The 27,425-nt window shown below is 51.0% G+C and overlaps 13 protein-coding genes across 13 annotated transcripts; 7 read left to right on the top strand and 6 right to left on the bottom strand.

Moving 5' to 3' along the window:
• Positions 1 to 1,479: 1,479 nt before the first annotated feature.
• Positions 1,480 to 3,067, bottom strand: PtrM4_087180 (BAR multi-domain protein; the record flags this gene model as incomplete). The annotated part of the gene is made up of 6 exons (XM_001940023.2): positions 1,480 to 1,505; positions 1,560 to 2,627; positions 2,679 to 2,698; positions 2,752 to 2,846; positions 2,938 to 2,970; positions 3,032 to 3,067. The coding sequence occupies 6 exons, from the start codon at positions 3,065 to 3,067 to the stop codon at positions 1,480 to 1,482; spliced, it is 1,278 nt and encodes a 425-aa protein (XP_001940058.1).
• A 515-nt stretch (positions 3,068 to 3,582) lies between these two features.
• PtrM4_087170 (NifS, Cysteine sulfinate desulfinase-cysteine desulfurase) lies at positions 3,583 to 5,337 on the top strand (the record flags this gene model as incomplete). The annotated part of the gene is made up of 3 exons (XM_066106751.1): positions 3,583 to 3,853; positions 3,903 to 4,726; positions 4,915 to 5,337. The coding sequence occupies 3 exons, from the start codon at positions 3,583 to 3,585 to the stop codon at positions 5,335 to 5,337; spliced, it is 1,518 nt and encodes a 505-aa protein (XP_065963689.1).
• A 385-nt stretch (positions 5,338 to 5,722) lies between these two features.
• Positions 5,723 to 7,587, top strand: PtrM4_087160 (ZipA, Cell division protein; the record flags this gene model as incomplete). The annotated part of the gene is made up of 4 exons (XM_066106750.1): positions 5,723 to 5,779; positions 5,830 to 5,917; positions 5,965 to 7,439; positions 7,492 to 7,587. 4 exons carry the CDS (start codon positions 5,723 to 5,725, stop codon positions 7,585 to 7,587), a joined length of 1,716 nt encoding a protein of 571 aa, XP_065963688.1.
• Positions 7,588 to 8,080: 493 nt separating this feature from the next.
• On the top strand, positions 8,081 to 9,310 carry PtrM4_087150 (Atrophin-1 multi-domain protein; the record flags this gene model as incomplete). Its single annotated transcript, XM_001940026.1, has 1 exon — positions 8,081 to 9,310. One exon carries the CDS (start codon positions 8,081 to 8,083, stop codon positions 9,308 to 9,310), a length of 1,230 nt encoding a protein of 409 aa, XP_001940061.1.
• A 219-nt stretch (positions 9,311 to 9,529) lies between these two features.
• PtrM4_087140 (uncharacterized protein) lies at positions 9,530 to 9,955 on the bottom strand (the record flags this gene model as incomplete). The annotated part of the gene is made up of 1 exon (XM_001940027.2): positions 9,530 to 9,955. One exon carries the CDS (start codon positions 9,953 to 9,955, stop codon positions 9,530 to 9,532), a length of 426 nt encoding a protein of 141 aa, XP_001940062.2.
• A 2,395-nt stretch (positions 9,956 to 12,350) lies between these two features.
• Positions 12,351 to 14,045, top strand: PtrM4_087130 (uncharacterized protein; the record flags this gene model as incomplete). Its single annotated transcript, XM_066106749.1, has 2 exons — positions 12,351 to 12,590; positions 12,669 to 14,045. The coding sequence occupies 2 exons, from the start codon at positions 12,351 to 12,353 to the stop codon at positions 14,043 to 14,045; spliced, it is 1,617 nt and encodes a 538-aa protein (XP_065963687.1).
• Positions 14,046 to 14,349: 304 nt separating this feature from the next.
• PtrM4_087120 (DDE-3 multi-domain protein) lies at positions 14,350 to 15,324 on the bottom strand (the record flags this gene model as incomplete). Its single annotated transcript, XM_066106748.1, has 1 exon — positions 14,350 to 15,324. The coding sequence occupies one exon, from the start codon at positions 15,322 to 15,324 to the stop codon at positions 14,350 to 14,352; it is 975 nt and encodes a 324-aa protein (XP_065963686.1).
• A 70-nt stretch (positions 15,325 to 15,394) lies between these two features.
• PtrM4_087110 (URM1, Ubiquitin protein) lies at positions 15,395 to 16,062 on the top strand (the record flags this gene model as incomplete). The annotated part of the gene is made up of 5 exons (XM_001940029.2): positions 15,395 to 15,412; positions 15,463 to 15,510; positions 15,533 to 15,681; positions 15,732 to 15,896; positions 15,945 to 16,062. The coding sequence occupies 5 exons, from the start codon at positions 15,395 to 15,397 to the stop codon at positions 16,060 to 16,062; spliced, it is 498 nt and encodes a 165-aa protein (XP_001940064.2).
• Positions 16,063 to 17,024: 962 nt separating this feature from the next.
• PtrM4_087100 (uncharacterized protein) lies at positions 17,025 to 17,717 on the top strand (the record flags this gene model as incomplete). Its single annotated transcript, XM_066106747.1, has 2 exons — positions 17,025 to 17,537; positions 17,715 to 17,717. 2 exons carry the CDS (start codon positions 17,025 to 17,027, stop codon positions 17,715 to 17,717), a joined length of 516 nt encoding a protein of 171 aa, XP_065963685.1.
• Positions 17,718 to 18,561: 844 nt separating this feature from the next.
• PtrM4_087090 (uncharacterized protein) lies at positions 18,562 to 23,103 on the bottom strand (the record flags this gene model as incomplete). The annotated part of the gene is made up of 2 exons (XM_066106746.1): positions 18,562 to 18,852; positions 19,543 to 23,103. 2 exons carry the CDS (start codon positions 23,101 to 23,103, stop codon positions 18,562 to 18,564), a joined length of 3,852 nt encoding a protein of 1,283 aa, XP_065963684.1.
• Positions 23,104 to 23,151: 48 nt separating this feature from the next.
• PtrM4_087080 (Retrotrans-gag domain containing protein) lies at positions 23,152 to 24,348 on the bottom strand (the record flags this gene model as incomplete). Its single annotated transcript, XM_066106745.1, has 1 exon — positions 23,152 to 24,348. One exon carries the CDS (start codon positions 24,346 to 24,348, stop codon positions 23,152 to 23,154), a length of 1,197 nt encoding a protein of 398 aa, XP_065963683.1.
• Positions 24,349 to 24,976: 628 nt separating this feature from the next.
• Positions 24,977 to 25,416, bottom strand: PtrM4_087070 (HTH-Tnp-Tc3-2 multi-domain protein; the record flags this gene model as incomplete). The annotated part of the gene is made up of 2 exons (XM_066106744.1): positions 24,977 to 25,093; positions 25,153 to 25,416. 2 exons carry the CDS (start codon positions 25,414 to 25,416, stop codon positions 24,977 to 24,979), a joined length of 381 nt encoding a protein of 126 aa, XP_065963682.1.
• A 262-nt stretch (positions 25,417 to 25,678) lies between these two features.
• On the top strand, positions 25,679 to 27,421 carry PtrM4_087060 (tyrosyl-DNA phosphodiesterase domain containing protein; the record flags this gene model as incomplete). The annotated part of the gene is made up of 2 exons (XM_001940032.1): positions 25,679 to 26,670; positions 26,719 to 27,421. 2 exons carry the CDS (start codon positions 25,679 to 25,681, stop codon positions 27,419 to 27,421), a joined length of 1,695 nt encoding a protein of 564 aa, XP_001940067.1.
• Positions 27,422 to 27,425: the final 4 nt, after the last annotated feature.

Genomic DNA, 27,425 nt, shown 5'->3' with positions numbered 1-27,425 from the left:
GCACACACTGGTCGGAAATCGATAGTTATTCTAGGGCCTGTGTGGAGGAGTGGTGTCGGGACGTGGCGACATGATGGAGGAACGCTCGAGGTCTAAAAAGGGGATCGGTATACCGCATTTTGGGGGTATCAACCTGTTTAGTGATCTATATAGCCTTCTCTTACTCGACTTGCGCCAACTTCAAGTAGAGTAATTGAGCAACCAATTGCTTGATTTTATGAAAATTATGACCATTCACTGAGTGAATACTGCATTTTACTGAGTACAAGGTACAGGGATAGTACCTTAACTGCTTAATTACATTGTTGTTACAACAAAACTGCGTTGTTAAAATCCGTTGCAAAGCATCGCTATCACTCATATATACAATTATGAAAACTATGACTAAAGAATTACTGCTACTAATAGTGTGGTAGAGGGATAGCCTCAATAGTCAGAAGAGAGGCTGCCGACCCGCAATCGGTAGAGAGTAGAGAACAAGAAGGTATCCGAACAATAAACGGTAGTATTAAGAATGGTGTACGATAACTGTCGAGCTCCTCTACGCGGAGTCGTCCTAAAATACTCAACCCTAGCGCCGATTACCTAACGCCGAACACGTGACAAGCTACTACACCACAATAGTTACTCGGTCTAATTCAGCCTAGACTGCTATATGTTCAAAACTACAAAACTCCTCTAGAACTCTAGACAACTTCAAGCTGCGCAGGTAGATAGATACGAGCATGAATAGAAAAAAACCGTGCGTATCACAAGAAATGACAAAACTAAAGCCTATACAATCCTCAACTAGAACGCACCACTTGCAAGGCCATCAACCTGAGGCACCTCCCCAGAAGTATAGCATCTAAAAGTCCTCAAATCAATACATCGACGCAGCAAATTTGCGATCGAAGAGAATCCCTAGCCTACAAGACCTTCATACAACCGACAAGCCCATATTTTCACCACTAAACCAAATATGCATCCTCACCAAAACTTATAGTCGATCACGCCATGTCAGCAATACCATCATGATAACCTCCATCTACCCCCAATACATACATGCAAACCCAAACCCAACCCCTCGCCCCAAGCCGAACGAACCCTCCCTACCCTGCACATCCGCTCACCAAACACGGGGTACACGACAAGCACAGCAGCGTTTAAACAACACGATATAATTCGACACGCACGCACGCACGCACGCACGAGAAATCAAGGGTAACATGAAATTAAATAAATGTTAGAATTTGAAGATTTAATCTGAACAAAAAATGCATAAGCTAACAAAAGCGCTGCAAGACAAGCAAGCTCGAATCTAGCGTAGAAAAGCTTTCCAGCGACGTTGAGACCCGCGGGGAAGTACTGGTGTGCGGAAACTTCTCTGCTTCACAGATTCCCGTTGCTGGAAAGTGGAAGAAGCAACAAGTATACGCTTTCAGTTCAGCAGGTGCGGCCACGGAGTCGCGGTGTGGGATATGACAGGCTGAGCGTCGACTATTGGTTCAGCTTGACGTAGTTTCCTTTTGGTGTTCGTTAGTATAATATATATACACAAGGGACATGTAGATACACACCTGGGAATTGTCCTTGCTTCCCCCTAACCTTGCCGATCCACCACTCGTTGTCATTTTGTGTTCTTGAGATAATCTCGATGACATCGCCGGTAAGGAAACTCAAGTCGCCTTCTGCTTGTGCTTCGTAATCGTAGAGCGCCGTGACGGTTTCGTGTGCGGGTACACCGCTTAGACGCGAGGGCTTTGGTTTTGGTGGCGGCGGCGCAGCACCCTTGGCTTTGGCGACGGAGCCCCATGAACCTCCTGACAGCGCGGGTGATTTGACATCTCCGACCGGTCCTCCAGTGGGGCCTGGACTGTATGGTGGTGGTGGAGTTTCTGTTTCTTCTGATAATGAAGTCTTGCCGCCCTTTGCTTCGAGCGCTTTTACGGCGTACTTTGACTGGCCTGGGCGTGCGCCTGCTACACGGGCCCCGCCGGTTGTCTTGAACTTGACAATGGATATCTTCTCTGCCTCCTCCTGCGTGTCTCCGCGCTTCTTCTGGTAGGCGGCCTCGATGTCGAGCGTTAGGTCAAAGTAGCCAATATCGAGCCGTTGCATACGCTCGTGTAGCGTGTAGAAGACGTTCAGCTGCATGTAGTAGAAGGATTGGAAAAGCGGCTTGATGAACTCTCTTTCCAAAGTGAACAGCTTGGGTAACTCGTCCTTCAGTAGATCGTTGAAGTAGTTGTAATCTTGAGTCGCCTGTTCTACATCGTTTTCGGCCTTGTACATTGCCTTTTCATCCTTGAGTGTCTTGTCCTTTTTCTCTTCCAACTTCTTGTATGCAGCCCGATGCCTATCGTAGTCGAGTTGCTTGTGGTCGCGCTTCGCAGCAATCTTCCGTACGGCCTTGATAATGACTAGTAGTTCGTCTGCCGGGCGAATAACCCGCGACTCTATCATCTCCAGTTCGGGCTTGAGTGTTTCCTGTAGCTCCTTGACGACCGACTCGTATTGCTCGCATGCTTCTATGCCTGCGGTATTGCCCTCGTCGTGGAAGGAATCGGGGTCCGACATTCGTCCGGAGATGGGCTTGTAGATTTCGGCGATTGCTTTGGAAAACTCCATCTGGTGGTTGAGCATGCCTGGCAGATTTGTTAGGCGGGGCTTTGAGCGAGAGCATCAGGTCTACGCACCATTTATGGCTTCAAAGTATCTGTCACATGTGAGCTGAGTGCTACCTACAGGCATGTCGGAATGGGCGCATACTTCTTGGATTCATCATGCAACTTCTTCGTCTCCTTTTCCAACTCTTGGAAGCGTCGCTCGGCGTCAATGTAGATGGGGTCCTTTGTGATTTCGCCCTGCGCATGGCCTATATTAGCAAAGGTTGCACACGGTCGGAACCAGGCGCATGGTGCGCGACAGGTCGTAGGGAGTCTGTGGCAGACGCACGAGGTTGAACTTTGCCTTGAACGTCTGCGGCGCCTGTCCATCCTGTCAGTCAAGTCTTGAGGCCCAAGGCGGCGCACAAGGATGGCTGCCATACCCGAGTGACGCTCTTTGTTAGGCCTTTCCAACTCATGGTGGGGTGATGATGTTCGCGGTTTAGAGGCTGCTGGGGAATTGATGCGCAGTTAGAATTAAGGGGGGATGAGGAGTGGAATTGTGCAGGTTCGCCAGAAGCAGGCGCCTAAAGACGTGGGTTCCAATGCGTGTGATGGTGGCTAGGGTTCGAGGATGACGTCTTTGTAGGAACTGCGCCACGGCCGGATCTCCGGCTCGCCAAGTCAGAAGTGAATGCCCGAGACGGACGACGACGATTCTGGTCACGACCCGTGAAAAAATGGCGCGGTCCGCCGTGAAGATGGAATCAGGCCGTCAATCAGAGATTTCCCGCTGCATCCGAATCGACTACGATTGCAAAAGTGCCCAAGTTGCAAACAAAGAGCGATGCTGACAACATACATGATGAGGCGCACCACACACTTCGTTAGTCAGCGACGCTGCGCGCACTAAAAGCTCTGACCTCAAGCTTTCAGACCTCGGGAGGGGGCGAAGTGATTTTCTCTCTTCTTACACTTCCTTCTCATCACAACCATGTCGAGTATTGCACCCACAGTCGTGAGGCAGGCCCTGCGCATTGCCTCTCGCCGATATCCATCGTCTGCGTTTGCTCGTCTCTCTAATGTCCGCCGCCACTATGTCTCTGAGTCGAAGCCGTCGATGGCGACGGTCGACACAGCTATGGATCAGGCCATCAGAAAAGACCAAAAATCCTTTCTCAAGCAGACTGGCGAAAAGGCAGTAGAGGATGCAACCATGCCAACAACCGGCATGGGCGCAGAGGCGATGCTGAGTCCCACTGCAGGTAAGATTTGTTTTTCGCCCCCCTCGTTCAGCTATGCTGACAGCTTCAGGCATACTCAAGCAAGCCACTGTCATGGACCAGGGCTCTCGCCCCATCTACCTAGACATGCAAGCTACGACGCCCATGGACCCGCGTGTAGTAGACAAGATGATGCCTTTCATGACCGGCATGTACGGCAACCCCCATTCGCGAACCCACGCCTATGGGTGGGAAACCGACAAGGCCGTAGAAGATGCTCGCGAACACATTGCCAACCTCATCGGTGCAGACCCAAAGGAGATCATCTTCACCAGCGGGGCCACCGAGAGCAACAACATGAGTATCAAGGGTGTAGCACGCTTCTTCGGACGTGGAGGCAAGAAGAAGCACATCATCACCGCACAGACCGAGCACAAGTGTGTACTTGACAGCTGTAGACATTTGCAAGATGAGGGCTTCTCCGTCACTTACCTGCCAGTAGGAAACAACGGCCTCATCGACATGGCACAGCTCGAGGCCGCCATGCGCCCAGACACTGCCATTGTCAGCATCATGACCGTCAACAATGAGATTGGTGTCGTGCAGCCTGTCGAGGAGATTGGAGCTCTCTGCCGATCGAAGAAGATCTTCTTCCACACTGATGCGGCGCAGGCTGTCGGCAAGATCCCTATCGATGTCAACAAGATGAACGTCGACTTGATGTCGATATCCGGCCACAAGATCTACGGACCAAAGGGCATCGGCGCATGTTACGTACGACGTAGGCCTAGGGTCAGACTCGACCCCATCATCAGCGGTGGTGGTCAAGAGCGAGGACTTCGTAGTGGCACGCTAGCACCTCCTCTCGCCATCGGCATGGGAGAGGCTGCACGGATATGCAAAGAGGAGATGGAGGTACGTACAAGCTCATTCTTCTTCCAGCTCACGATGATTATTTGCTCTATACATGCATGGCTTTCAGAGTGTTAGGCGGCCTTTGGCTGTCGACGCGCCATGTTGACAAATGTGCAGGGGTTATGAGATTTTGTTATAGCATCTTGGTTACATGATTGTTTGGCTTGAACAGCACTGACAATACCTAGTATGACACCAAGCGCATTTCCGCGCTCTCAAACCGTCTGCTTGAAGGCCTCTTGTCGCTCGAACACACCACGTTGAACGGCGATCGAGAACGGCACTACCCTGGATGTGTGAACGTATCCTTTGCCTACGTCGAGGGTGAGTCGCTTCTCATGGCGCTCAAGGATATCGCCCTCTCCTCTGGCAGCGCTTGCACATCGGCGTCGCTCGAACCCAGCTATGTCCTCCGAGCGCTTGGCAGCAGTGACGAGAGTGCACACAGCAGTATCCGCTTCGGTATCGGTCGCTTCACCACAGACTCCGAGATCGACTACGTACTCAAGGCCGTCAAGGAGCGAGTGACGTTCCTGCGAGAGCTCAGCCCGCTCTGGGAGCTCGTGCAAGAGGGTGTTGACTTGAACACGATTGAGTGGAGTCAGCATTGAGTGCAGTTGATTTGATACCCCTGATGGAACTTGTATATTATGACGGCGTACCTTTTTGGCAAACTTTTGCCCACGTTCATTGCAGCGGCTATGAGAAACACGACTACCATTCATTGTATTATATATGACAGCTCTACGAATGAATAGTTATGAGCAAAAAATAAGATTTTGATAATGCATGCTTTAGCCAAGAGTTGGGTGTGACTGAATTGACGTGAAATGATGACACCAGGTACACGATCCGCGCATAATATGGTGACGATAATTCCTTGAGTAATAACAGTTGAACTAACATGACGGTTTGCGCCTTCTGCCAAGGTGTTGAGGGGGTGGTGGTGCTAGCTTCGAAGCGTGTCGGAGCTTCATCCCCCACCTTCACATTGCGATGTCACAGGCCGTTCCTGATAAGGTTCTCAATTGGCTATACAGCGTTCTCCTCGCCGTAATAACCTCCATCTTGGTCACCACTTTCATGCGCTAATGTCATAGCAGGAATACCTTGATGTAAATCGCACCTACCATGACGCTGCCGAAACGCTCTCCGCGCATGCTTCACTCAGCCCGAAGACGGAGCTTTACAGTACGACCACATGTTCGCATTATGAGGGCACATACTCACCATATCAGCATACGAAAACGGCGCCTCGGCTCTCCTGCTCCTCCTCACAGGCACACTACCTGTCACGTTCCGTGGCGCGACGTACGGCTTCCCGGTAGCGATATGGGTGCCTCATGACTACCCTCGAGAACCGCCAATGGTATATGTGACGCCGTCGCATGACATGGTATTGAGGCCGGGTCAGCATGTGAGCACCGATGGCCGAGTCTACCATCCATACTTGGCGCAATGGGCAAAGTACTGGGACAAGTCTACACTCTTCGACTTCCTGGCAGTATTACGGGGTGTCTTTTCAAAGGAACCGCCGGTGCGATCGAGACAACAGCAGCCGCAATATAACACGCCTGCGCAACAAGCACCCCCACCAGTACCTCCACCGCCCGAGGAATGGCGACGTTCAGTACATAGTGCCTCTGGCGCATCCCCCTCACCAGCGCATCCAGGCCAACCGCCAGCTCCCCCGCCGAAGCCGCCGAAACCCCATGAACAGAGCCAACATACACCGCAACCGCCTCATGACAGGTATTCGCAACCGCCTCCGCTACCGCCGCATATTCCACAGCCACAACCATTTCATCATCTCCAGAGAAATACATGGCAGGAGCTGCCGCTAGGTCAACAGTATGCGCCGTCTCGCCAAGGGAGCTACGACATAAGCCCAGCGACACCAGTGTCAAGGCATCAACACCCACAAGCACAAGGATACCCCCAACAGACTGTCGACCTTGGCAGCCCTGTAAGTCCTATAGTGGCCGATGGTCACCGAGCGGGATTCCAGAAGTCAGCTCCCCCACAACCACCTGGATTTCAACATGTCCAACAGCACCAAGGGCCACCAGTTCCCCAACAACAACAACAACAATACGGCGGTCCTCCACCACCACACCAGCAATACCAGCAGCCGCCTCAAGGCTACCCACCACAGCAACATCCTCAATATCAACAATATCCACAACAGCAAGCACCACCAGCCCCAAAGCCTCCAGTCGACCTTCTCGATGACTCGCTTGAAGTTACCTTGCCGTCTCAATCAGAAAACCAGATCCCATTGCCTGTGCCTCCTGTACCACCGAACCCTGAAAAGGATGCACTTCTCCAAGCCCTAAGCCAAACGCTTGTATCACAGATTCAACAAACAGTGGCATCTAACACGGCTGCAGTGGCACCACTCCGTGCGCAACAAGCAGCTCTACAGAACGCATACTCCAGATTACAGGCCGAATTGGGCGAACTGCAGCAGCTTGACGCGGCGCTTGCTTCTAATGAGCAAGTGTTGAAAGGTGCTATGATCGAGGCTGATCGAGTCATGGAGGATGCCAGGAGGAGAAAGGCACCCGATGTGGATGACGTGCTAGTAGCACCTACCGTGGTTGGAGGGCAGCTATACACGCTTGCTGCGGAGGAGAGAGGTATATCAGATGCGCTGTTTGTCCTGGGACGAGCCTTGGATAAGGGGCGGATTAGTACAGACGTTTTTGTGAAAGTAAGTTGTCGTCCGAACATTTGAATGTTACTGTAGGTTAACACAAGCATAGCAAACCAGGAGTCTTGCCCGCGAGCAGTTTCTCAAGAAGGCGCTGATTAAGAAGATCGCAAAGGGTATGGCTTTGGATGAATACCAGATGCGATAGCTGTGCTTGATAATCCGTAACTAATGGAGAATACCATGTCACATCTCCATTTACCATGAACACCTGATTCATCGCTTTTTCGATGAACGTATACGAGACGATGAGTCATTTGATAAGCGATGCTGGGACCACTTTTGCAGGCCACCTGCTGAAGAAAGCGCTGTCGTCTGAAAGCACCACGACATGACGAAAAAGCAAGCGATGCCTGATTAAGCTCATCATAACGGCGCACTAGAGACGTTCCTGCATCGCTTCTCCCGGCTAAACAGATTTTCCGCTGCATCGTGAGGCTAAATTAAGAATTCAATGCGACTGGAAATCAGGCAACCAGCCAGCGCGGCACGGTCTGGTCTGGACGCCACGACGCGAGTTTTGTCCACTGTTGCCTGCTCTTTCCTTTCCTTTCTTCTAAATGCTTCATTTCTGTCTGTTGTGATTACGCATGCACTCGCTACAAGCCTACACTCGTTTACTTGTTACTTAATCCTTAATAATGTCTGCATCAAAGGCCCCAGCTGTGCCACAGGTAATCGACGAGACTGCAGCGTCTCCTCTTGCGCCTATGTCGGGTGCTGCACCTCGATCTTTTTCACGACCAGCAACTGCGAATAATCAGACCTATCCTACACCTCACGACGCTACCAACCCTGCGCCAGGTGCTCCCACTACAGCGACAATGCCGGCACCAAATGCGACAGCCCCACAAGCCACCACAACCGAAGAACGCCTCACCTACAACGACCACCTCAACGCCAGCGACCGAAACTGGAAGTTTAAACTCGGCCTCCAAGCCATCCTCCTCATAACCAGCATCATCGGCATCGGCTGCTTCACCTGGATAATAACGACCCGCCCGCTTGACTCCTACTACAGCAGCGAATCCTACTGGTCCATCTTCCCCAGCTTGATAACCTGGAGTGTGTCCATACTCTGGGTCTTGACGTGTATCCTCGTCTTCCTCTTGTGCAAACGCCCCGTGCATCCCGGCCTACGCGTCGCCATCGACCTCATCCTCTGGCTGTCCTTTATCATCACTGCCATGTTTGCGCTGTTGGCCCTGCGGTCGACGCTCGATTGGGGTGTTTACGGCGGGCCGGACGGGTGGATGTATGATTACAGTTCTGGATCGAACGGTGGAGGCGACTACGTCCTCGCAGCTAACAATACATGGGTCTGGCAGCAAGACACCAGTTACATCACCGCACCGCGCGACTGCACCGGTTCACAAAGCCTCTACACCGACCTGCATTTCGCCAACTGCGAACAGCAAGACGCGTATGTGAATAGGCTTTGGGCGGAGAAACCCACGCGCGCTAATGTGCTGCTTACGGGCGTCGTGTGTCAGTTTTTCGGCCTCGTGCTGCATTTTGCACTGTTTGTTTGGGCGTGTGTGGATACGCATCAGAGGAGGAGGGGGAGGGTGGGCAGGGATGCGGAGAAGCTGGCGGCCGGGATCGTGCAGAAGATGATTGAGAATGGGGCGGTTGTGCCGCCGCCGGGGGCTGGGAGGGGGCAGGCGGTATATGTGCAGCAGGGTGGGGGTATGATGCAGCAGCAGCAGCAGTTTGGGGGCCAGCAGTTTGGAGGTCAACAGCCGCAAATGGGTATGATGTCTGGGCAGTATCAGATGCCTGTGGCGATGAGGCATCCGGGGATGGAGGGGGCTGGTGTTGGTGCTGTGGGAATGGGTAATGAGAAGAGTGGTGGAATGCGGTATGCATGAAGGAGAGTAGGGTGGCTTTTGTGATGGCGAGTTCATGTTTGCTATATACCCCCTTTACACCTAATGTTTGCTTGATCAAATCGTGGGATTCAAATTAATCTCACATAAATGGAGCCTGATTTTGGCGAAGTGGTTCAAATGAGTCTACGGATAGTTTTCTTCAAGTCCAATCTACACCCTTACAACTCCACAGTCTACCTATCCCCCATGGCCAACACCTCACCCATCCACAACACCATAAACCCTCACAGAAGAATCATCACTAGCAACCGCAAACTGCCGCTTCACCCTTTCCCCCTCCCCCATTCCTCCCGGCCTCCAAACAATCTGATTCACCGTCTTCGCGGGCGCCACCTCCTGCTCGACCGTAAAAACCTCCACCTGATCCAGCGCCTCCACCTTCGCTTTCACAAGCCCAACCTCCCCGTTTTCTAGGCCGTACGCAAAAAGAATCTTCCCGTCGTCCGTGACAATATTACTACAAGCAACAGCCGTCACAGCCGCAGTGGTAGAAACACTACCCTTCATCTCCACCACCATGCCGTCGGTACCGTCACCAATCTGCCATATCTGCACCTTTTTATCGCGGCCGGATGTTAGAAACGTTGGTGTCGCCAAGGGCGTCCACGCTGCACCGAGAATCATCCTCGAATGCCCCTTTGGGTTGGAATGCTTGAGGTTGTACAACCCCGTCTGCTCAGCGGGACTCTTCTCCTTCTCCCAAACAACCCACTGTCTATCCCTTCCCACACTCAACAAAAACGCATCATCAGGTGAGAACGCCAGCGCGGTGACGGTAAGCGAATGCGCCTTTAGTGCGGGTTTCACTTCAAGCCAGTCCGTCGTGTCGTACAGCCGTATAACAGCGTGGTCGAGTGAACTAGCGCGGCAGGCCGTGGCGACGAGAGCGCCGTTGTTACTTACAGCTACGGCGGAGATTTCGTAGCCGTGGCCGTAGAGTTTTTCCGTCTCGGGCCAGAGGAGGTGGCGGGCTAGGTGGTCTTCGAAGGGGGGGTGGGCGAAGTCGAGGGTGGATTTGAGGATTGTGCTGCTGGGGTCGTGGGCGTTACCGTCGTCGTCGTCGTTGTTGTCTGGGTTATCGCCGTTTTCGAGTGCTGCAGCGGCGTCGGCGTCGGGGATGGCTTGGATGGCTTTGTTGGAGAGACCTAGGACGGGGATGTTTGCTGCGTCGGGGAGGTTGGCAGTGGTGGAAGAGTTGGTCTTGATAGCGCAGAGTTTCTGCAGCATTTCCGCCACACCTTTTGGTTCGTCGAAGACGCGGAGGAGCTTTTCGTCTGCGCCGGATATGAATTGCGTATTTGAAATTGCGTCGATGCAGTTGAGGTCGTAGCCGTGGATTTGGGGGCGGGAGAACTCATGCCAGGATGTGTTTTGGCCAGAGGAGTCGTCGTCTCGTTTCCACTGCGAGAAGAGTCGCGAGGTTTGGTCGGAGCTGGTGGTAAGGAGGTATGCGCCGTCTCTGGACCAGGATACTCCTTTGACTTCTCTTACGTGACCCGTGATGGCTACTTGTTGTGTCCACATGTCTTCGGTCGCGGAGTATGCCCATTTACGCCAGCTACCCGTGCGACCTAGTGATACTACCGTGTTGCCATTTGGTGACCATAACCCTATCCAGAATCCTCCTGCGCTACCCGTGGCACTTGTAGACCCCTTTTGCGCACTAATCTCGCCCAGTCGTGTGATACATACCCACACGCCGGAGTTGGGATCAGATTCCCATATCGCAAGGGAGTTGTCTTCGGAAGTCGTGAGGAGCTGTAGTTTCCCGTCGCGATGTCGCCATGCGGCCTGGTAGATCCAATCTTCGTGTCCCAGGAGCAGTGCTTCGAAAGTGATGGAGTACTTGGATGTAGCCGAGCTGATCCAATGTGCCTTGTTCGATAACGATTTGCCTAGGCCTCCTAGAGCTGGGTCGTTGAGGGCTCCGCTGGCAGCGGGGAGTTCATCGCCTCGATGGAGTCGCCAAAGACGAATGTACTTGTCTTGACTAGCAGATGCTAGCAGCAGGTCACTGTCGGCATCCAATGTTTCTCTGGTGAAAGCAAGAGCGCGGATCCATCCTTCGTGACCAGTGAGGGTTGCCGATAGCTGAAACTGAGAATCTTGAGACACAAAGATCTGAATTGTGCTTCGAGTACCCGCGACAGCTAGAACAGTAGATACCTCGTCTAGTTTCGCAAGTGCCAGATTCAGAGGAAAGTACTTAGGCGAAAGAACAATCGTCTGTACGAGTTCGGCATCAATCGAGGCAAAGTCAGCATCGTGGATGAGTTTCCAGATTTTTACTGTTCCATCGCTAGATCCGGTGGCGAAAATGTCTGATCCTGAAAGTACAGCCACTCGCGTCACAGGTTGTGAGTGTTCAGATATAGTCTTCACACACTCGAACCTTTCCTCCCGTCGACCTCGCCATATGCGAATGGTGTTGTCGGCTGCCCCACTGAGTAAAACGGAAACATGCGGCGACTGTGTAGGAAAAAACTTGACCGCATTAACAGCCTTTGTATGTCCGTTCAAGATGGCCTGAACCCCACGAAGTTGTGTATTCTATTCTTGGATGAGTGAAAAGATATGTCATTGGCCGACCAAAACTCACCTGGGGATCCCAGAGCGCAACGCAATTGTCTGCACCAAAAGCCAACAGTTGCAGGCCGGCCTCGTCCCAGTCAGCAGCCGCAGGGTTCCTGTTGCCACCTATGGAGATGAATTCAGAGGTTACATTCATTTTTAGTTGGAGGTGTTGTTCATGCGCGCATACTGCATCTAGTCATCCATCCCGCCTCAGGATTTCTTTGCGCTGACTTATTTGTGGTTTTCGAAATACCTTGAGCCGCCTGGATCTGGTTAGCTTGGTGCCCAAGAACATCAACTCCCATAGTAATTTGTTAGTAAATTAATGCAGCAGCCGTTTCCCACCTCCAGAAGCCCATGAAGCTAGTCCTGTACTCTAAATCGTTCGTGTATAGCGTTTTGTTTGTGTGGAGCTTGTTGCGAGCTCAATCTAGCTGCTGTTGGGATGCCGCCCAAGCGCCAGCGTAAGCCGAAGCAGCCATTCGATCAAGGCGTTAACCCGTCCTCCCAGAAGCGTAGAGCGCCAGCAACTAGACAAAATCCTACCCATTTAACGCCTAAACGTGTCCGCCGTGAGGCGCTGCCGTCGCCTCCAGCGACTGCCCCGCCGCGCCGTCAAAGCCCGTTGTCCGAGCCTGAGCTGCAAGCCACCCAAACAGCTGCCTCCGCGCAAGCTGAAGATATCGTTGGCGAGGATGAGGATACTTTCGAGGATGGAGATGGCGATCCGCTGCCTGAGGATGAGGATGAGATCGCTGCTAAGGGCGCTGCCGGTAGTGTTGAGGATGAGGGAGAGCCAGCGTACCGACGTCAAGAAGGCACTCCATGGCTGCCTCGCTCATCGCAAGCGCTAGAGGATGAGGTTAATCCTGTACTGCGCGTTAGGTGGAGGGCTTGCCTTGGTGGTGATATGGAGAAACACTTTATTCCTGAAGCTGCCGATAGCGAGCACGGCGTACGGCTGTACTCGCTGCATTTCGACGACCTATGGCAGTGGGTAGATGACGTTGTTGCAGAATTACGGCCAAAAAGAGCGAAGATCTCATCTGTTTGCACTGTTGTTTACCCAGCTAAGCAGGCCAAACGCGAGCGCGCGATAAAGCGATTGCGGCGAGGTGTTGATGCAACGTGGAATAGCTTTCAGCGCCTTGTTGTAGAGGTTGATAACTATGTCAGCGAGCCAGTAAACGTCGATTTCGAGCTCATCTTGGCTGAAATTCCAGGGGAGCAGCAGCCGTTGCCAACGGTTGTCGACGGTCCTCGTCGACGCACCGCAACGGTGATTCAAGAGGAGGGGCTTGCTGGTGTAATAGCAGCTGAACAAGCAGGTAGCGGGCATGCTATTGCTATCCGGGATAGATGGCGCTGTACAGATACCCATTGCGAGAACTATCCTTATTGCTGCTGGATGGCGCCAACAGCGAGGCAGCCAGCGCGCTTCGAAGATCACCTCTTTGTCAACGGCAACATTATCTCCATGTGGGCAAGAGCAATTACAGCGAGAAGGGCAACGTACGATGAGCCATCTGATGATGTACGGCTTGCAATTTTGAGAGCAAAGGACCTGCGGGTGCATGAGAAAACGCGCAAGTTGCGGGCGGCTGGAGATGGCGACGATGATATCAAAAGCTTAACAAAACTGCTCATCGTTGGACAGCTTGAGCGGATGAACAGGCAACCTCAACAGGAGTCTAACTTGCAGGCAGCTGCACCAACGATAACAAGAGCTGAGGTATCTAGTGCATCTCAGTGGGCGCCTATCCGATATGATCATGAGCAGGAGATTAACGAGCATACTAGTAATTTCTTTAACTACCTTAAGTTAAAATTTCCTACAGTTGGAGAGGACATTAACGAGCTTTATAAGACTCTTGTTATTGACGGAGCTATGGATATCAACCTCTTGATGCAGCCATCTGGTGATATCTTGAAGTTGTGGACGCAGCATTTCAAGCAGCCTCCTGGCTGGTTTTTCACGCTACAAAACACTGCAAAAGAATGGCAAGCTGGGTACCAGGGTCTCACAGATCGTAACTGGAGACGAGTCGAACGTTGTAAGAAAAGAGAAGAGATTGGGCGCAAGAAATTGGTGGTTGAACCGTCTAGCAGTGTTGTGGAGGATGATGGCGAGAATGCTTGAAGCTTAGTGGCCTGAGCGTTTTTGGTGACAGCGGCCCGTGCCCGCTATAGTGTTGAGGTTTTTCAGGCGTTTCAAATGCGCTGCAACAATAGTCTATTTGGATAGCCCTATGTACAACACTACAACGTTATGCGATTATAACAGGTTAACTTCCTAAGATAGTTCTATATGTATAGAAATAGCTCTTATTTTTTTAGAATTATTAAATCGCTTTTGTGGGTTGCGCATTAAGGTGTAATCGTTCGCATTTGTATGGTATCATCTACCTATAGAAACGTACTGTGGCATCCATTTAAAAGCACAATTAATAGGGATAGCCACACCTATGGAACCAGCTTCTGCAGTTAATATTACAGCACACCAGCTGCGCTGCATACTCAAGAAAGACCCCAAAGTCAATGAAGTTCTCCGCTTGCGCTGAATTCCTTTTCATCCACCCCTTGAGCTGCTTAAAGCTCTTCTCGATGGGGTTGAAATCTGGTGAGTATGGCGGCAGATACTCAAGGAGTACTCCAGCACTTTGGCAAAGCACCCGTACACGCTCTGATCGATGGATGGAGGCGTTATCAAGCACGATTACTGAGGCTGGCCCTGGGTGAGGATTGCAGAACGGCAGCACTTGAAACTCTAAGAAGTCTTCTAGGATCTCAGATGTAATCGCGCCTTGAAAGATCTTATAGCTTATGTAGCCATCTATCGTCATGGCTGGCAGCAGCGACCACCGTTCTGATCGCCTGAAGCTGTGTGATAGCTCCACCGGCTCCCCGATTGGAGACCAGCCATACTTGCGGTCGCCCGTACGCTCATTGCAGGCGCTCTCGTCCAACGCAACGATCTGCTCCGCCTTATAGTGTTGCGCCATCCTGGCAAGATAGAGGCGGCGGAGTGGCTCACTCTGCTCCTTTGCCCGCTTTGTTGCAAGCTTGCGAGACCATCTCATCTTCTCTAGCTCTCGGTAAACGCTCGCAAGGCTTATCCTAACGTCGTACTCGTCGTACAAGAAGTCCCTCATCTCATCCATGTATGCGCCCGGTGAGCCATTGAGGTATGCCTGAAGGCCTTCGCGCTGAGCTTGCCGGAGTATAGATGGCCGCCCAAGTCGAACGCAGCGCGGCGGATAAGGCACGCCCCAAAACTCTAAGCTCAACCTCAGCTTTGCTACTGTGTTACGGCTCGCACCTGTAGCTCTAGAGATGGCTCGATCACTTTCGCAGGCAGCAATTCGGTCGAGGATAGCCTGGAGAACAGCGGGCTGCAAGCGGTGGCCGGTGCCTGGCATCGCGATGAGATGGGCTCGAGAAAATTGCAACACCAAAAACGCGAGTCAGTAGAGGCGATCGCAGCAAACAATGAACTTCAAATACGTTGTGGGTGTTAGAAAGCGTGGCTGCATCGATTTACTAACAAATTACTATAGGAGTTGATGTTCTTGGCCACCAAGCCAACCAGATCCAGGTGGCTCAAGGTATTTCGAGAAACACCCATAGTCTCGCTTAGCTGCGGAAGTAGACCCTTCGTCATGGCGCAACCAGGCCTCACCCAAACGAGCATCATCCACCATCGACCGGTTGATTGCAGTCGACACACTATTCGACATGTCAGACGATGCTACCATTCCAATAACGATCGAGTTTAGGTACATGTTCTTGGTATGTATAATTGGGATATTTCGCTGAATCTTCACAGCGGGGGCCTAGAGATTCTCTTCGCCAACCAGAAAAAGTACAACCTTTCTCTACCCACCAAGGACGAATCTGGTGAGCCAGCTACGGTCGCCTTTCTCGTCAGATATCTCTGCGATCATATCATGAAGGACCCAAGAAAAGAACTATTTGTTCTAGACGACACGGTGTAAGGCGCCCACCTCTAGACATGCATATGTGCTGACAGGCACATCAGGCGGCCAGGAATACTGGTCCTCATCAACGAAGCAGACTGGGAGCTAGAAGGCGAAGACAAGTACCAAGTGCAAAAGGACGATCATATCATGTTCGTTTCCACGCTTCACGGAGGATAAAGAACACAAGGGTTGTGACGTAGTAGTAGTAGTATCCATTAACGTCCTTTTTCAGTCAGAGACTATGTAGGACGGTGGCCTAGGGCCGTTTGACTAGTTTTTTCCCTCTATACCCGTAGGATTTCGTTTCTTTGGTCGAGTTTGACTATGGGGGTTTGGGTTTTTTGCTTCTATACAGGAAAGAGAGAGAGACCTTGTAATAGACACCCGTTTATCTCCACCTTTGTGACCAATCCCTTTGCTATAATAACCCCGTGCTCCTAAGACTGAAAAAAACCTCGTAGGGGAAAAAGTCATGGGACCTTGAACGTTTGTTGTATATAGCGGCAGTTGCGGCATATTTTCGTCTCGGCGGTACTTTGTGGCTCGGTTGTACGGCGGCGGCTAGCGTTAAGCGTGCGGGGTATTGGTGAAAAACTTTCCAGGTTTCGAAAGGAGCCGTTCGATGTTTTTTGGTAAAGCTAGAATAATAGAATTATTATAGCGGTGAGGGGAGAAGGATTCGAACCTTCAACCTCTGCGAGCAAGCTAGCAGAAGCAACCAGGCGCACTACCACTGCGCCATCCCCCCAAGGGTTGTGACGTAGATTGAGTAGTTAGTCACCTCTTAGACAAACCTTCTGCAATGTGAACAAGTCTTAGCCCCGCTTCCATGACTCAGAATCGTCCGGGCTGCCTAAAAGCCGAACGATACGATATACGGTACGGCCGGCACATGTGCCTGGCGTGAAGATGGATACAGTTTAGGGCTGACGGATCATGTCTGCCAAGATTCATGGACATGGTGTTAAAGGCCATGCTCCGAGCGGACATGTCCATGACCAGTCCCTAAACCGCAACACTCCTGCGGTTCCAACCATTTTATCTCCCCCTAAATCGCAACACTCCTGCGGTTCCAACCATTTTATCTCCTTTCTCCGATTTACTAGTTCGCAAGATCCGACTTGAACCGCAACGTCAACATGTCTCGAAACAGTCTTTTACCCCCGCACGTCGACCCCGTTGTCTTTCAAGTGGGCGATGCGCTGCTCGGAATCGGCGGACTTGGCTACACCATATGCTACGGCCTCATAGCCCGGCAATCGATTCGTGACAAGACGTACACGATGCCGCTGTTCTCGCTCGCCTTCAACTTTGCGTGGGAGATTGTCTTTGCGGTATTCGTGGCCGAGGAGGCTGAGAGTAGGGCCATCTTCGCTTTGTGGATGCTGATTGATATCACACTCGTCTACACAACCATCAAGTACGGTGCCTTGGAATGGAAGCATGCGCCGGTTGTTGGCAGGAACATTGGAAAAATCTTCTTCGTCATGCTCGCCTGGTGTTGCGTTGGGTTGTACGCTATCAGCGCATGGTGGCTTGACCCGGAAAATCCAGTAAACCCTAAAGTTGGAAAGATATATCGTGGCACAAAGGGCGTTGATGTGAATGAGCTTGGGTTCTGGACTTCTCTGGTGGTGCAGGTTGTATTGAGCGTCATGTATGTGTGTGTGTGTGTGTGTAATCCATTAGCGTCCTTTATCAGTCAGAGACTATGTAGGACGGTGGCAGATGCCATTCTAGCTATTTTTATCTCTCCTTTGATGTTCGTTGGTTATGTTTGACTAATGTAGTTTAGGCATGTCCTAGCTATTACAGGGGAGGAGAGAAAGTAAAACCCTATTATAGCTGCCTGTTTTTCCTTCTCTTCAACCTATCTCTTTTTGCAACGCTTTCCTCGTGTTCCTAAGTCTGAAAAAACCTCAAAGGGGAAAAAGCCATGGGATCTTGAACGAGGCGTAGGGTTGTAACAAGCTTAGCGTAGTGTTTGTAGTCGTAGCAGTGCGTGGCTCGGGTGTACTGCGGCTATAACCTGTCGCTTAGGTTTGCAGGGGTAGGTGAAAATTTGCGAGTTGGAGTAAGCCGTTCGATATTTTTTGGTAAAGCCACAAGTGGCGGTGAGAGGAGAAGGATTCGAACCTTCGACCTCTACTACACTGCAAATTTGGAGTGCGGTAAAGGAATACCAGGCGCTTTACCACTGCGCCATCCCCCCTATTGAGCGTCATGTTGCTAGCACAAATCCTCGTCAGAGGAAGTAGCCGTGGGTCGTCGTATAGCATCTGGGCCACGAGGTTCATTGGCAGTCTTGCGGGGTTGAACATGAGCTACGGGTACTACTGGTGGGTATGGCCGGAAGCGCACGGCTACGTTGCTAACCCGCTGGCCGTATTGATGCTGGTGACTTGGCTAGTGGCTGATCTGGGCTATCTGGTAGTGCTTCGGAACGCGTTCCGAGCGGAGAAAGTAGCGACGGACAAAAGAAAGTGATTAGAGAGGATGCAGCTGAGACGAGATCAGTGAGAAGTTGTTCTCATAATAATGGCAGGATAAATTAGTTGTAAGATTGTGTTGTCGTATAAATAGCCAGGCACATACAGAGGTGGCTTTCAAAAGTAATTGCTGACAGGGGTGTCTTGAATTTAGCCGAAATACTACCGAAACAGAGACAGATCAGTCTCAACGTTCTCTTGGCAGACCTCTGCCTTCCTTATACTCATTCCCACCATCGAGTTCAATGATCTTTTGAACATGGATAGGAATCCTCTCTATCCATGCCTGGATCTGTGACTGTGGAAGATCACTCCAGGCCTGCTGCCATGCTTTTGTGGCCTCTCCTCTATTCTTTGGAGCGCCTTTCTTAGTAGTTCTTCTCTTCAACCATGACCACGCTGGTTCAATAGCGTTAAGATCAGGTGAGTTACCACACCAGAAGAGCTTCTCCACACCCTCTCGTTGGTAGATGAGATTCTAGGCGTGGTGAGCATGAGAGGGAGCCTTATCTTCTTGAACAAGAGTACCTAGTCTCTCTCTCATACACTTCTTAGCGAAGGGGATAAGCTTTGGGAGAAGGACCCCAGTTTGATACCGCCACCAATCAATACCACCTTTATCACTACCACGAGTGAGCTTCCCGTTCTCCTTAGTCCATCTCCATTGAGGAGCTCTACCAGGCTTATTTCTTAAGCCTATCCTCTTTATGCCCGTAGTAAGCTCCCACTCCTCTCTTATAATAGGCTCTAGAACCTCATTTATCTCATCGATCTTAAGAGCTGCATCTCTCTTCTCTTGAGCTGTCTCTGGCCTCCATACATGGGAGGGACCTTTGTAATTATACGTGAAGCAGCCCCAGAACATGAACTCAGAGTATCCCTTCCACCTCTCTCGTATCACAGATTGTGAACGGTCTGTAGGGACTGTATTCCAGCTACCTAGTCCAGATGCTATTTACAGTCAAGATGAAGAAAGAAGGTAAGACGCAAGCGGCGAGCCTGCTTTGTTTGGGTTGGCGCACGGCCCTCACGTTGCCGGGGAAGCGACTAGGCTAGCAGCCTAGTCATGTGACTCGAGGCTCAGCCCGTTACATTACCCCCCTCCTTTCCCTTTAGCGCGTAGTTTTCTCCATTTCCTCCAAGCGTCAGTCTTTAGTACGTTACTCACAGGTTCCCATGTCGGTTCAGTATAGTCCACCCACTTCACATATGCCTCCTTGATTTCTTTCCCTCCCTGCCTTGTTGTGCGTTCGCCCAGAATACGTTCAACCAGCCATAGCTCGTCTCCATCTACAAGTATAGGCCCTGGCTGAGTGTCTCCAACCTTCTGCGATGGGAGAGAGTCGTTAGGCGCGTAGCGAAGCAGGTCTACGTGGAAGACAGGATGGATCTTCCCCGGAACGTCAAGTTGATAAGAGTGGGAGTTGACCTGCCTCAAGACTTTGTACTTTCCATGCAACCAGTCTAGCTTCTTGGAAGGTCGTGTTGTCTTCACGTTTCTAAGGTTCAAAAACACCCAGTCTCCCTCCTTGTATTGGGGCGCTGCTGTTCTTGTCTTGTTAGCTTGATGTTGCTGTTTCTCTTGTGTTATCGCGATCGCAGCTTGGGCCCACTCTGTTGCGTCTTGGAGTCTTTTAAGGAAGCCTTCTGCCAGTGCTTCGCCGTCTCTCTTTGGTCGGTCCTGAATAGTTCGATCCTCTACCAGCTGAATGGGTTCATTGTGATATCCGTGCATAAAATAGAAGGGGCTTAGGCCAGTAGATGAGGCCTCGCGATTGTTGATTGCTCCCATAACGATAGGTAAAAGTGCTAGCCAATTTTCTTGCGTGTAGGTGGCCCAGATTCGAATCATCTTCTCAATCTCTTGGTTCATTCGCTCTGTTGCACCATCGGTTTGCGGATGATAGGCAGTCGACAGGCGTTGCTCAACGCTGAGGAGTTTACAGAAATGCCTCCAAAGATCGCTGACGAATTGTGGTCCTCTATCGCTCGTAATTGCCGTTGGAATACCATGAATAGGGTAATGCCGTTCTAAAAGCCGTTGTGCTACTGCTTCTGCCGAGATATCGTGCATGCCTTCCAGTTCAACTCCCTTTGTCAGCCGATCAGTGACCACCATGCAGTTCGTTGCGTCATCGCGTCCAGATGGCGGCAAGTCCGTAATAAAATCGATTGAAAGTTCTCCCCATATACGTTCTGGGATCGGTAGCGGTTTAAGGAGGCCCTTCTTTGTCTCTCTCCATATCGTATTCCTCCCGCAAATCTCGCAGTTACGGACAAAGCGTCGCACGTCGCTTGCTACACCTGACCAGAAGAACTGCCTTGATAAGATTGAGTAGGTAAGATCTCGTCCAGGATGGCCGGTGATATGCGAGTCGTGAATATTTTGAATAATTCGTGTGCGAAGTGGTTCGCAGTCAGGGATCCATATCCGGTCTCGAAATCGCAACAGGCCTCTCTCGTCTAGGGTGCATTCTGCTATACTCACTGACTTCTCCTTCTGAAGTTTGGTAGGGAGGTTCCGCTCCTTGTTTGCTACCAGCGTAGTGAGCTCCTGATAAAGCTTATCCTCTTGGCGGCTTCGGTGCCAGAGATTTTGCATGTCCTGGTCCTCAAACATGCGTATCTCTTCTGTGAAGTCAATCTCCTCGGACGACAGGGACTGGATTTGAACACTCTGCAAGTGCTTGCTCTGGAAAAGACGGATAAATCGAGACCGTATTCGTTCATCGTCGTAGTTGGCGGGTAGGTCTTGTTCTCGTCGTGACAGGGCGTCAGGTTTTCCCATAGTCTTTCCAGGTTTCCATTCCAGGGAGAAGTCGAATCGTGAGAGAAACTCTGACCAACGTACTTGTCTTTCAGACAGCTGTCGTTCGCGGTAGAAGTATTGAAGGTTCTTGTGGTCCGTCAGAACTGTGAACTTCCTAACCATACGTAGTTCAGGAGCCCATGCTTCTAAGCAACGAACAATAGCTAGAAGCTCCTTGTCATGAATTGGATAATTGGCCTCTGTTGGTGAGTGCTTCTTTGAGTAGTAGGCAACGGGTTGCCAGTTGTTGTTCTTGTCCTTCTGCAGCAATAGGCCGCCAGTTGCATGTCCTGAGGAGTCGGCTTCTACCAAGGTGTCCTTCTCTGGATCAAAATGGCCGAGTATTGGTGCTGTAATGAGAAGTTCCTTAATCGTTTCAAATGCTTGATTGCAAGCCTCGTCCCAATGAAAAACCATCTCTTTCTTAGTTAGGTTGATAAGCGGTTCAGCAATGTCCGAGAAGTTTGGTATAAAAACTCGGTAAAAGTTGGCAAAACCAATAAATGCTCGGATAGCCTTAACTGACGTTGGTGTAGCCCATTCGCGGATTGCGATAATCTTTTCAGGATCAACTCGAATGCCCACTTCTGCTTCCACAATGTACCCGAGGTATTTGACTCGTTTAGTCTCGAACTCGCACTTGTCGATATCAATCTGCAGTCCAGCGTCTATAAGGCGTTGAAGAACCTTTCCAACCTTCTCTCTGTGATCCTGAAGCGATCCTGACGAGTAGATTAAGATGTCGTCAACGTAGGCTGAAACAAAGTCGTCAAGGTAATCCTGTAGAACACCATTTACGTAGCGTTGAAATGCGGCTGGTGCTCCTGTTAGTCCGAAGGGAGCAACCCGCCATTCGAATAGGCCGTATCTTGTTCGGAAAGCTGTCTTCCATTCTTCTCCTTTGGCCACACGGATCTTGTGGAAGGCTGCGATAACGTCAAGTTTTGTGAACCATTTAGCTTTAGCTACATTTCTCAGTGTTTCTGTGAATAGAGGCAGAGGGTAACGGTCCTTCCTGGTGATGTTGTTCAAGCCTCGGTAGTCAACGCAAAATCGGATGCCCCCTCCTGGCTTTTTGACCATCAGGACGGGTGCAGCTGCGGGAGAGTTACTTGCGCGGATAAAATCCTTGTCTAACAGCTCGGTGAGAGTTTTCCTAAGCACTAGTAACTCTTCTCGGCTCATGCCGTAGAGCGGACCCCATGGAATGGTCTTCTCGTTTCCGTCTTGATCCTTTTCAATCTCAATGTGGAGATCAACGCCTTTACGATGTGGGGGAAGTTTCTCAGCTAGGAAATGGTCGAAAGCCTTCAGCCATTGGTGGTACTGGGGTGGGAGCTTCGTCTTTGGATCGGATCGTTTGCGCGGTTTCAAAGCTTTCTCAATGTCGGCGATGGAAACAGCGAACAGTCCAGTGTCGAGCGCAATACCGTCTCCTTTGTTCTTCCTACGGCTTCTTCTCACCTCCGCCATGAATGCGGAAGCCATCACCTGAGTAGCCTTCATTAGTGGTGGCTTGTATGACGCTTTCTTGTGGTTCCATGCGCGGATGTTTGACGCGCCGATATCTAGGCAGCCTTGTTTGGCCGAAATTGTGACGTCGGCATCTTCTAACCAGGGCTTTCCTAGGATCACGTCGTAAGTTAGGCCAGGTACAACGTAGAAGAAGACGCGTTTCTGCTGGTGGCCGTCTATGTCTATCGAGGCGTAAGTAACTGTATCTAGGACAGTACTTGGTTCTGCGTTCTTCCCAGCTGCTTCCTCTAGCTGGCGCGGGGCTATCTTGATTGATGGCAGTCTCAGAGATCGAAAGAGTTGTTCATTAATGGCAGAATAGCAAAGGCAACCTGAGTCAACAAGTCCAGTGACAAAGTCAGTTCCATTAAGTCTAACGTCCAGTACAAAGGGATCGCTATCCATCTTTTGCTTTCCGGTCTCTTTCCATTCTTTCTGAGCTGCCGCGTGTTCCTATTGCTCTGCTTCGGAGTCTTCTGGATCTTCCTCCTCTACAGCTGCCTTGGTGACCACAGTACTCTTTGCTGTCTTGACGCTAACGTGAGTTGGTCGTAGAGCGGCTGCTAACGGGCATGTAGCTATTCGGCAATTGTTGCGGCCGCATCGGAGGCAGCGTCGTTCCTGGCGTCGAGCATCGATTTCCTCTTGGTTGACCCATTTTGCTCGTTTTCCAATAAGTTCTCGGTCTTCGGGACGCCTAGATGGATATCCATTCATGTTGGTCTTGCCGCGGAGGCCGACAGCGTTCACTTGGGTAGTTGTAGGCTGCGTAGGTTCCCATTCCATCATGTCTTCGGGGGAAACTGCTGTGAGCGTGGCATTATTTGATTTTGCTGGTGGTTCATAGGTTGGTGCATTTTCAGCAGTTCGGCTACCGTAACGGCGGGTTGTTTTCGTCCATTGGCCGAACAACTCCATGTCGTTGCTAAGATCTGCACACTTCTGAGCGAACCTTGCGTATGTGCTTGTTTCTGCTCCTGATGTACCAACAAGCCTATCCTTTATCCTACCACTTAATGCATTGCGTAAGTAGGATATCTTCGTATGCTCAGGCCAGCTTTCTGCGTCAGCGTTGGCCATCTCTTTCTCAAACCGTGGATAGAAGGAAATAAACGTCTCGTCGTCCTTCTGGCGTATAGAGTAGAGGTTCTGAATGGCTTTCTCCTTCCGATTTCGTTCGCCGTAGAGGAGTTCAAGGCGGTCAAGCAGCTTGAAAGGGTTTGGCGATTCTTCTTTAACTTGTATCTCGTAGTATGTTGTAACGTTGGTTTTCGCTGCCCCATCAAGACGCATGTAGACGTAGCGTAGCTGAGCTTTTAGGCTTCCAATAGCTTGCGCGTCTTCTTCGATCTTGCCCTCCATCTCTAGCTTCCATCCTCGCCATTGTGATTTGTTTCCACCAAACGTAGGCGGGTGGGGTAAGCTGTGCCGCGGCTTTGGGGTTATAGGCACAGATGTGTTCGAAGTCTCGGAGGTTGGCGTTGGATCAGTGGTGGCGTCTGTATTGTGACCAGGCGTTTGAGGTAGCTCGTGCGATGGTGCTTCCAGCCTCTCCATCCTAGTGCTCATGTCTTCAAGTCTCTGTAGTAGCGACTGTAACAGCTGGTTCGAATCGTTCGTCGTCATGTCAGTATCCCCGGGGGAGCTCATTATAGTGGTGCTTTGGTTGCTGCGTGTTCTGCGTGTTCTGCGTATTCTGCGTATTCTGCGTATTCTGCGTGTTCTGCGTGTTCTGCGTGTTCTGCGTATTCTGCGTGTTCTTCTTGATCTTGACTGTATGTGAACGGTCTGTAGGGACTGTATTCCAGCTACCTAGTCCAGATGCTATTTACAGTCAAGATGAAGAAAGAAGGTAAGACGCAAGCGGCGAGCCTGCTTTGTTTGGGTTGGCGCACGGCCCTCACGTTGCCGGGGAAGCGACTAGGCTAGCAGCCTAGTCATGTGACTCGAGGCTCAGCCCGTTACACAGATCTTGTAAAAGCCTCATCTGCCTTTCTCCACACTCGATACCCACCACGACGGTGGTTCAGCACAACAGAGGTCTTATCCGACTAGATAACGTTCTTCTAGTCCTCAAGAGTCTAGTGCTGATAAGCGAGACACCAGCAGAGATGTCAACAAGCAAGTCAAGCTGGCTTGATTCTTATCGATTGCAGATCACAGACCATTCTCTGGGACGTGCCAGTGTGCACGAGCCTCTATATTGTCTGTGATCTGCAATCGATAAGAATCAAGCCAGCTTGACTTGCTTGTTGACATCTCTGGACACCAGTCAAGTCTATCTTGTCTCATCTTCCTCGTCAACCCAGGCTTCCTCGTCGGCTTGGTCTTCTTGTATCCTGCTGCCTTGAGAACTCTCCACACTGTGGTAGAAGAGACGTCGTGACCGTAGAGACTAAGATCACCAGCTATGTCAGCACAGCTCTTCTCTCGTCCATAACGGTCACGGCGTACTTTCTCAACAGTAGCTTCATGGATAGCCTCTTGCTTGCGTGGGCGGCCTGAGCGAGGAGCATCCTCAAGATATTCAGGAAGAATCTTCAAGGTTGGTCCATTTGGCTCAAAGCCTCGCTGGCAGGCACGGCTATAGATAGAGTCGATAGTGCGTGGAGAGATGCCTAGGATCTCACTAATCTGACTCGTTGATCTACCCACAAAGCGGGACTTTAAAGTGAGAATAGCGGCACGTGTAGAGATATCTGTATAACGAGGAGCCATTGTAACAGTAAAGAAACACCAAAGAAAGCAAGTTTACTGCTTTCTCCAGCTTCAAAAAACTCCGAAGGTGCCAAGAAATGTCGGGCCGAATACCAACCGCGCTAGCAATTACTTTTGAAAGCCACCTCTGTACTATTTGAGCATGCCAAGCCCGCGCCACGTGCTCACGTGAAGCGCGTCAAGGCTAACATTGGCTCGCCTCCGAAGTCTTGTTTACCCTTCACCCCGCAACAACGACAAAATTTTGGTCAATGCGTGCACCATGTCATCTGATGATGAGAATCTCAAGCTGGCGATGGCAATGTCGCTTCGAGAGGATACAGCCGGTACCACGGAGAACTCTCCAGCATCTGGCGTCGTCGACCTCACTTCTGACTCCGGAGATGACGAAGATCTCCGACGTGCGATCGCCCTATCTATGCAGGAGGACGAAAAGCCTAACGTTGCACAGCAGCCCGCTAGTGGCACTAGCACACCCGCAACCGTCAGCATGTTAGGCTTCATGGGCATGGATCGTAAAGCCATGGAACAGGAGCGCCTCGCAAGACTTGGTAAGCGAAAGCGCGATGCATCGCCAGAGCGACCTTCGAAGCAGATCGCTCGTTCCCCACCAGCAATTACGCCGTCAAAAGGATCAGTATTGCAATATCCCAAAGGGGTCATCAAACGCACGTTTGCGTCAAAGTATCCAAGGACCAACGACATCACCATCGATGAACTTTTGGAAGCTCCACAGGTCAACATTGCTGTCATCTGCTCGTTCCAGTATGATTCCAGTTGGATGTACGAAAAGCTTGATCCAACAAGGATTAAGCAAATCTGGTTGATGTACTCCAAATTCAGAGGCGAAGACATTCGGGAGAAACTGATTCGAGAATGGACCGAAAGCCGTATTCCCAATATGAAGCTTCACTTTCCACCCATGGACGGTATGATTGTAAGCATGCACAGCAAATTCATGCTGCTATTTGGGAAGGAGAAGCTACGCATTGCAATACCGACTGCGAACATGACACAGACTGATTGGGGAGAGGTGGGGAACGACTGGCAGCCGGGTGTCATGGAAAACTCGGTATTTGTGATCGACCTGCCTCGGAGGAGTGATGACGGTGTTGGTAAGGTGGAGGAGTTGCCATCCTTTGGCCGAGATTTGATCTTCTTCCTGAAAGCACAACAAGTTGAGTCCAGAGTGACGGGTGGTGTGCTGAAATTCGACTTTGCGGATACGAAGCATCTGGCTTTTGTTCATTCAATGTAAGCCGGTCAAGATACACTCTACCAATATCCTCTAACATGTTACAGTGGCGGTTCACACAAGGAAGAATTGGAGCGGCCAACAGGTCTCCCTGGGCTCGCGAATGCTGTACGAGAGTTACAGTATGACGACGTTGAACACATCGAGCTCGACTACGCAGCTTCGTCCCTTGGCGCTATCAACGACACGTTCCTATCCCGCATCCACCTTGCAGCACGCGGGAAGAACTTCACGCAAGATAACGCAGCAGTACCTGACGTGCGCGATCACTTTCGGATATACTTCCCCACCAACGAAACTGTGGAGAAGAGTATCGGAGGCTCCGGCTGTGCCAACATCATATCATTAAGCAAGAAGTACTACAACGCATCAACGTTTCCAAAAGAGTGTCTCCGAGACTATGACTCGACGCGGCGTGGCATGCTATCACACAACAAGCTATTATTTGCGCGTGGTCGCAGGACGGATGGAAGACCATTTGCATGGGTCTACGTTGGCTCAGCCAACATATCCGAATCAGCATGGGGCGGGCAAAAGGTGCTGAAGAGCGGCAAGGTAGGAGCGCTCAATGTGAGGAATTGGGAATGCGGTGTGATTGTGCCCGTGCCAGATGACAAGTTGGCACATGTCGACTTGAAATCTGATACAGTACCGCCGATGAGCGTGTTTGAAGGGACAGTCGAAGTGCCCTTTCACTTCCCAGGTGCAAAGTATGAGGGCAGACGTCCGTGGTTGTTTGGTCCGGCGTAAGGAC

Source organism: Pyrenophora tritici-repentis, chromosome 3 (assembly GCF_003171515.1).
Source record: "Pyrenophora tritici-repentis strain M4 chromosome 3, whole genome shotgun sequence".
In the NCBI taxonomy this organism is placed as follows: Eukaryota; Fungi; Ascomycota; class Dothideomycetes; order Pleosporales; family Pleosporaceae; genus Pyrenophora; species Pyrenophora tritici-repentis.
The sequence above is the reverse complement of the archived record's forward strand: the minus strand, read 5'-3'. Positions and strand labels throughout refer to the sequence as shown.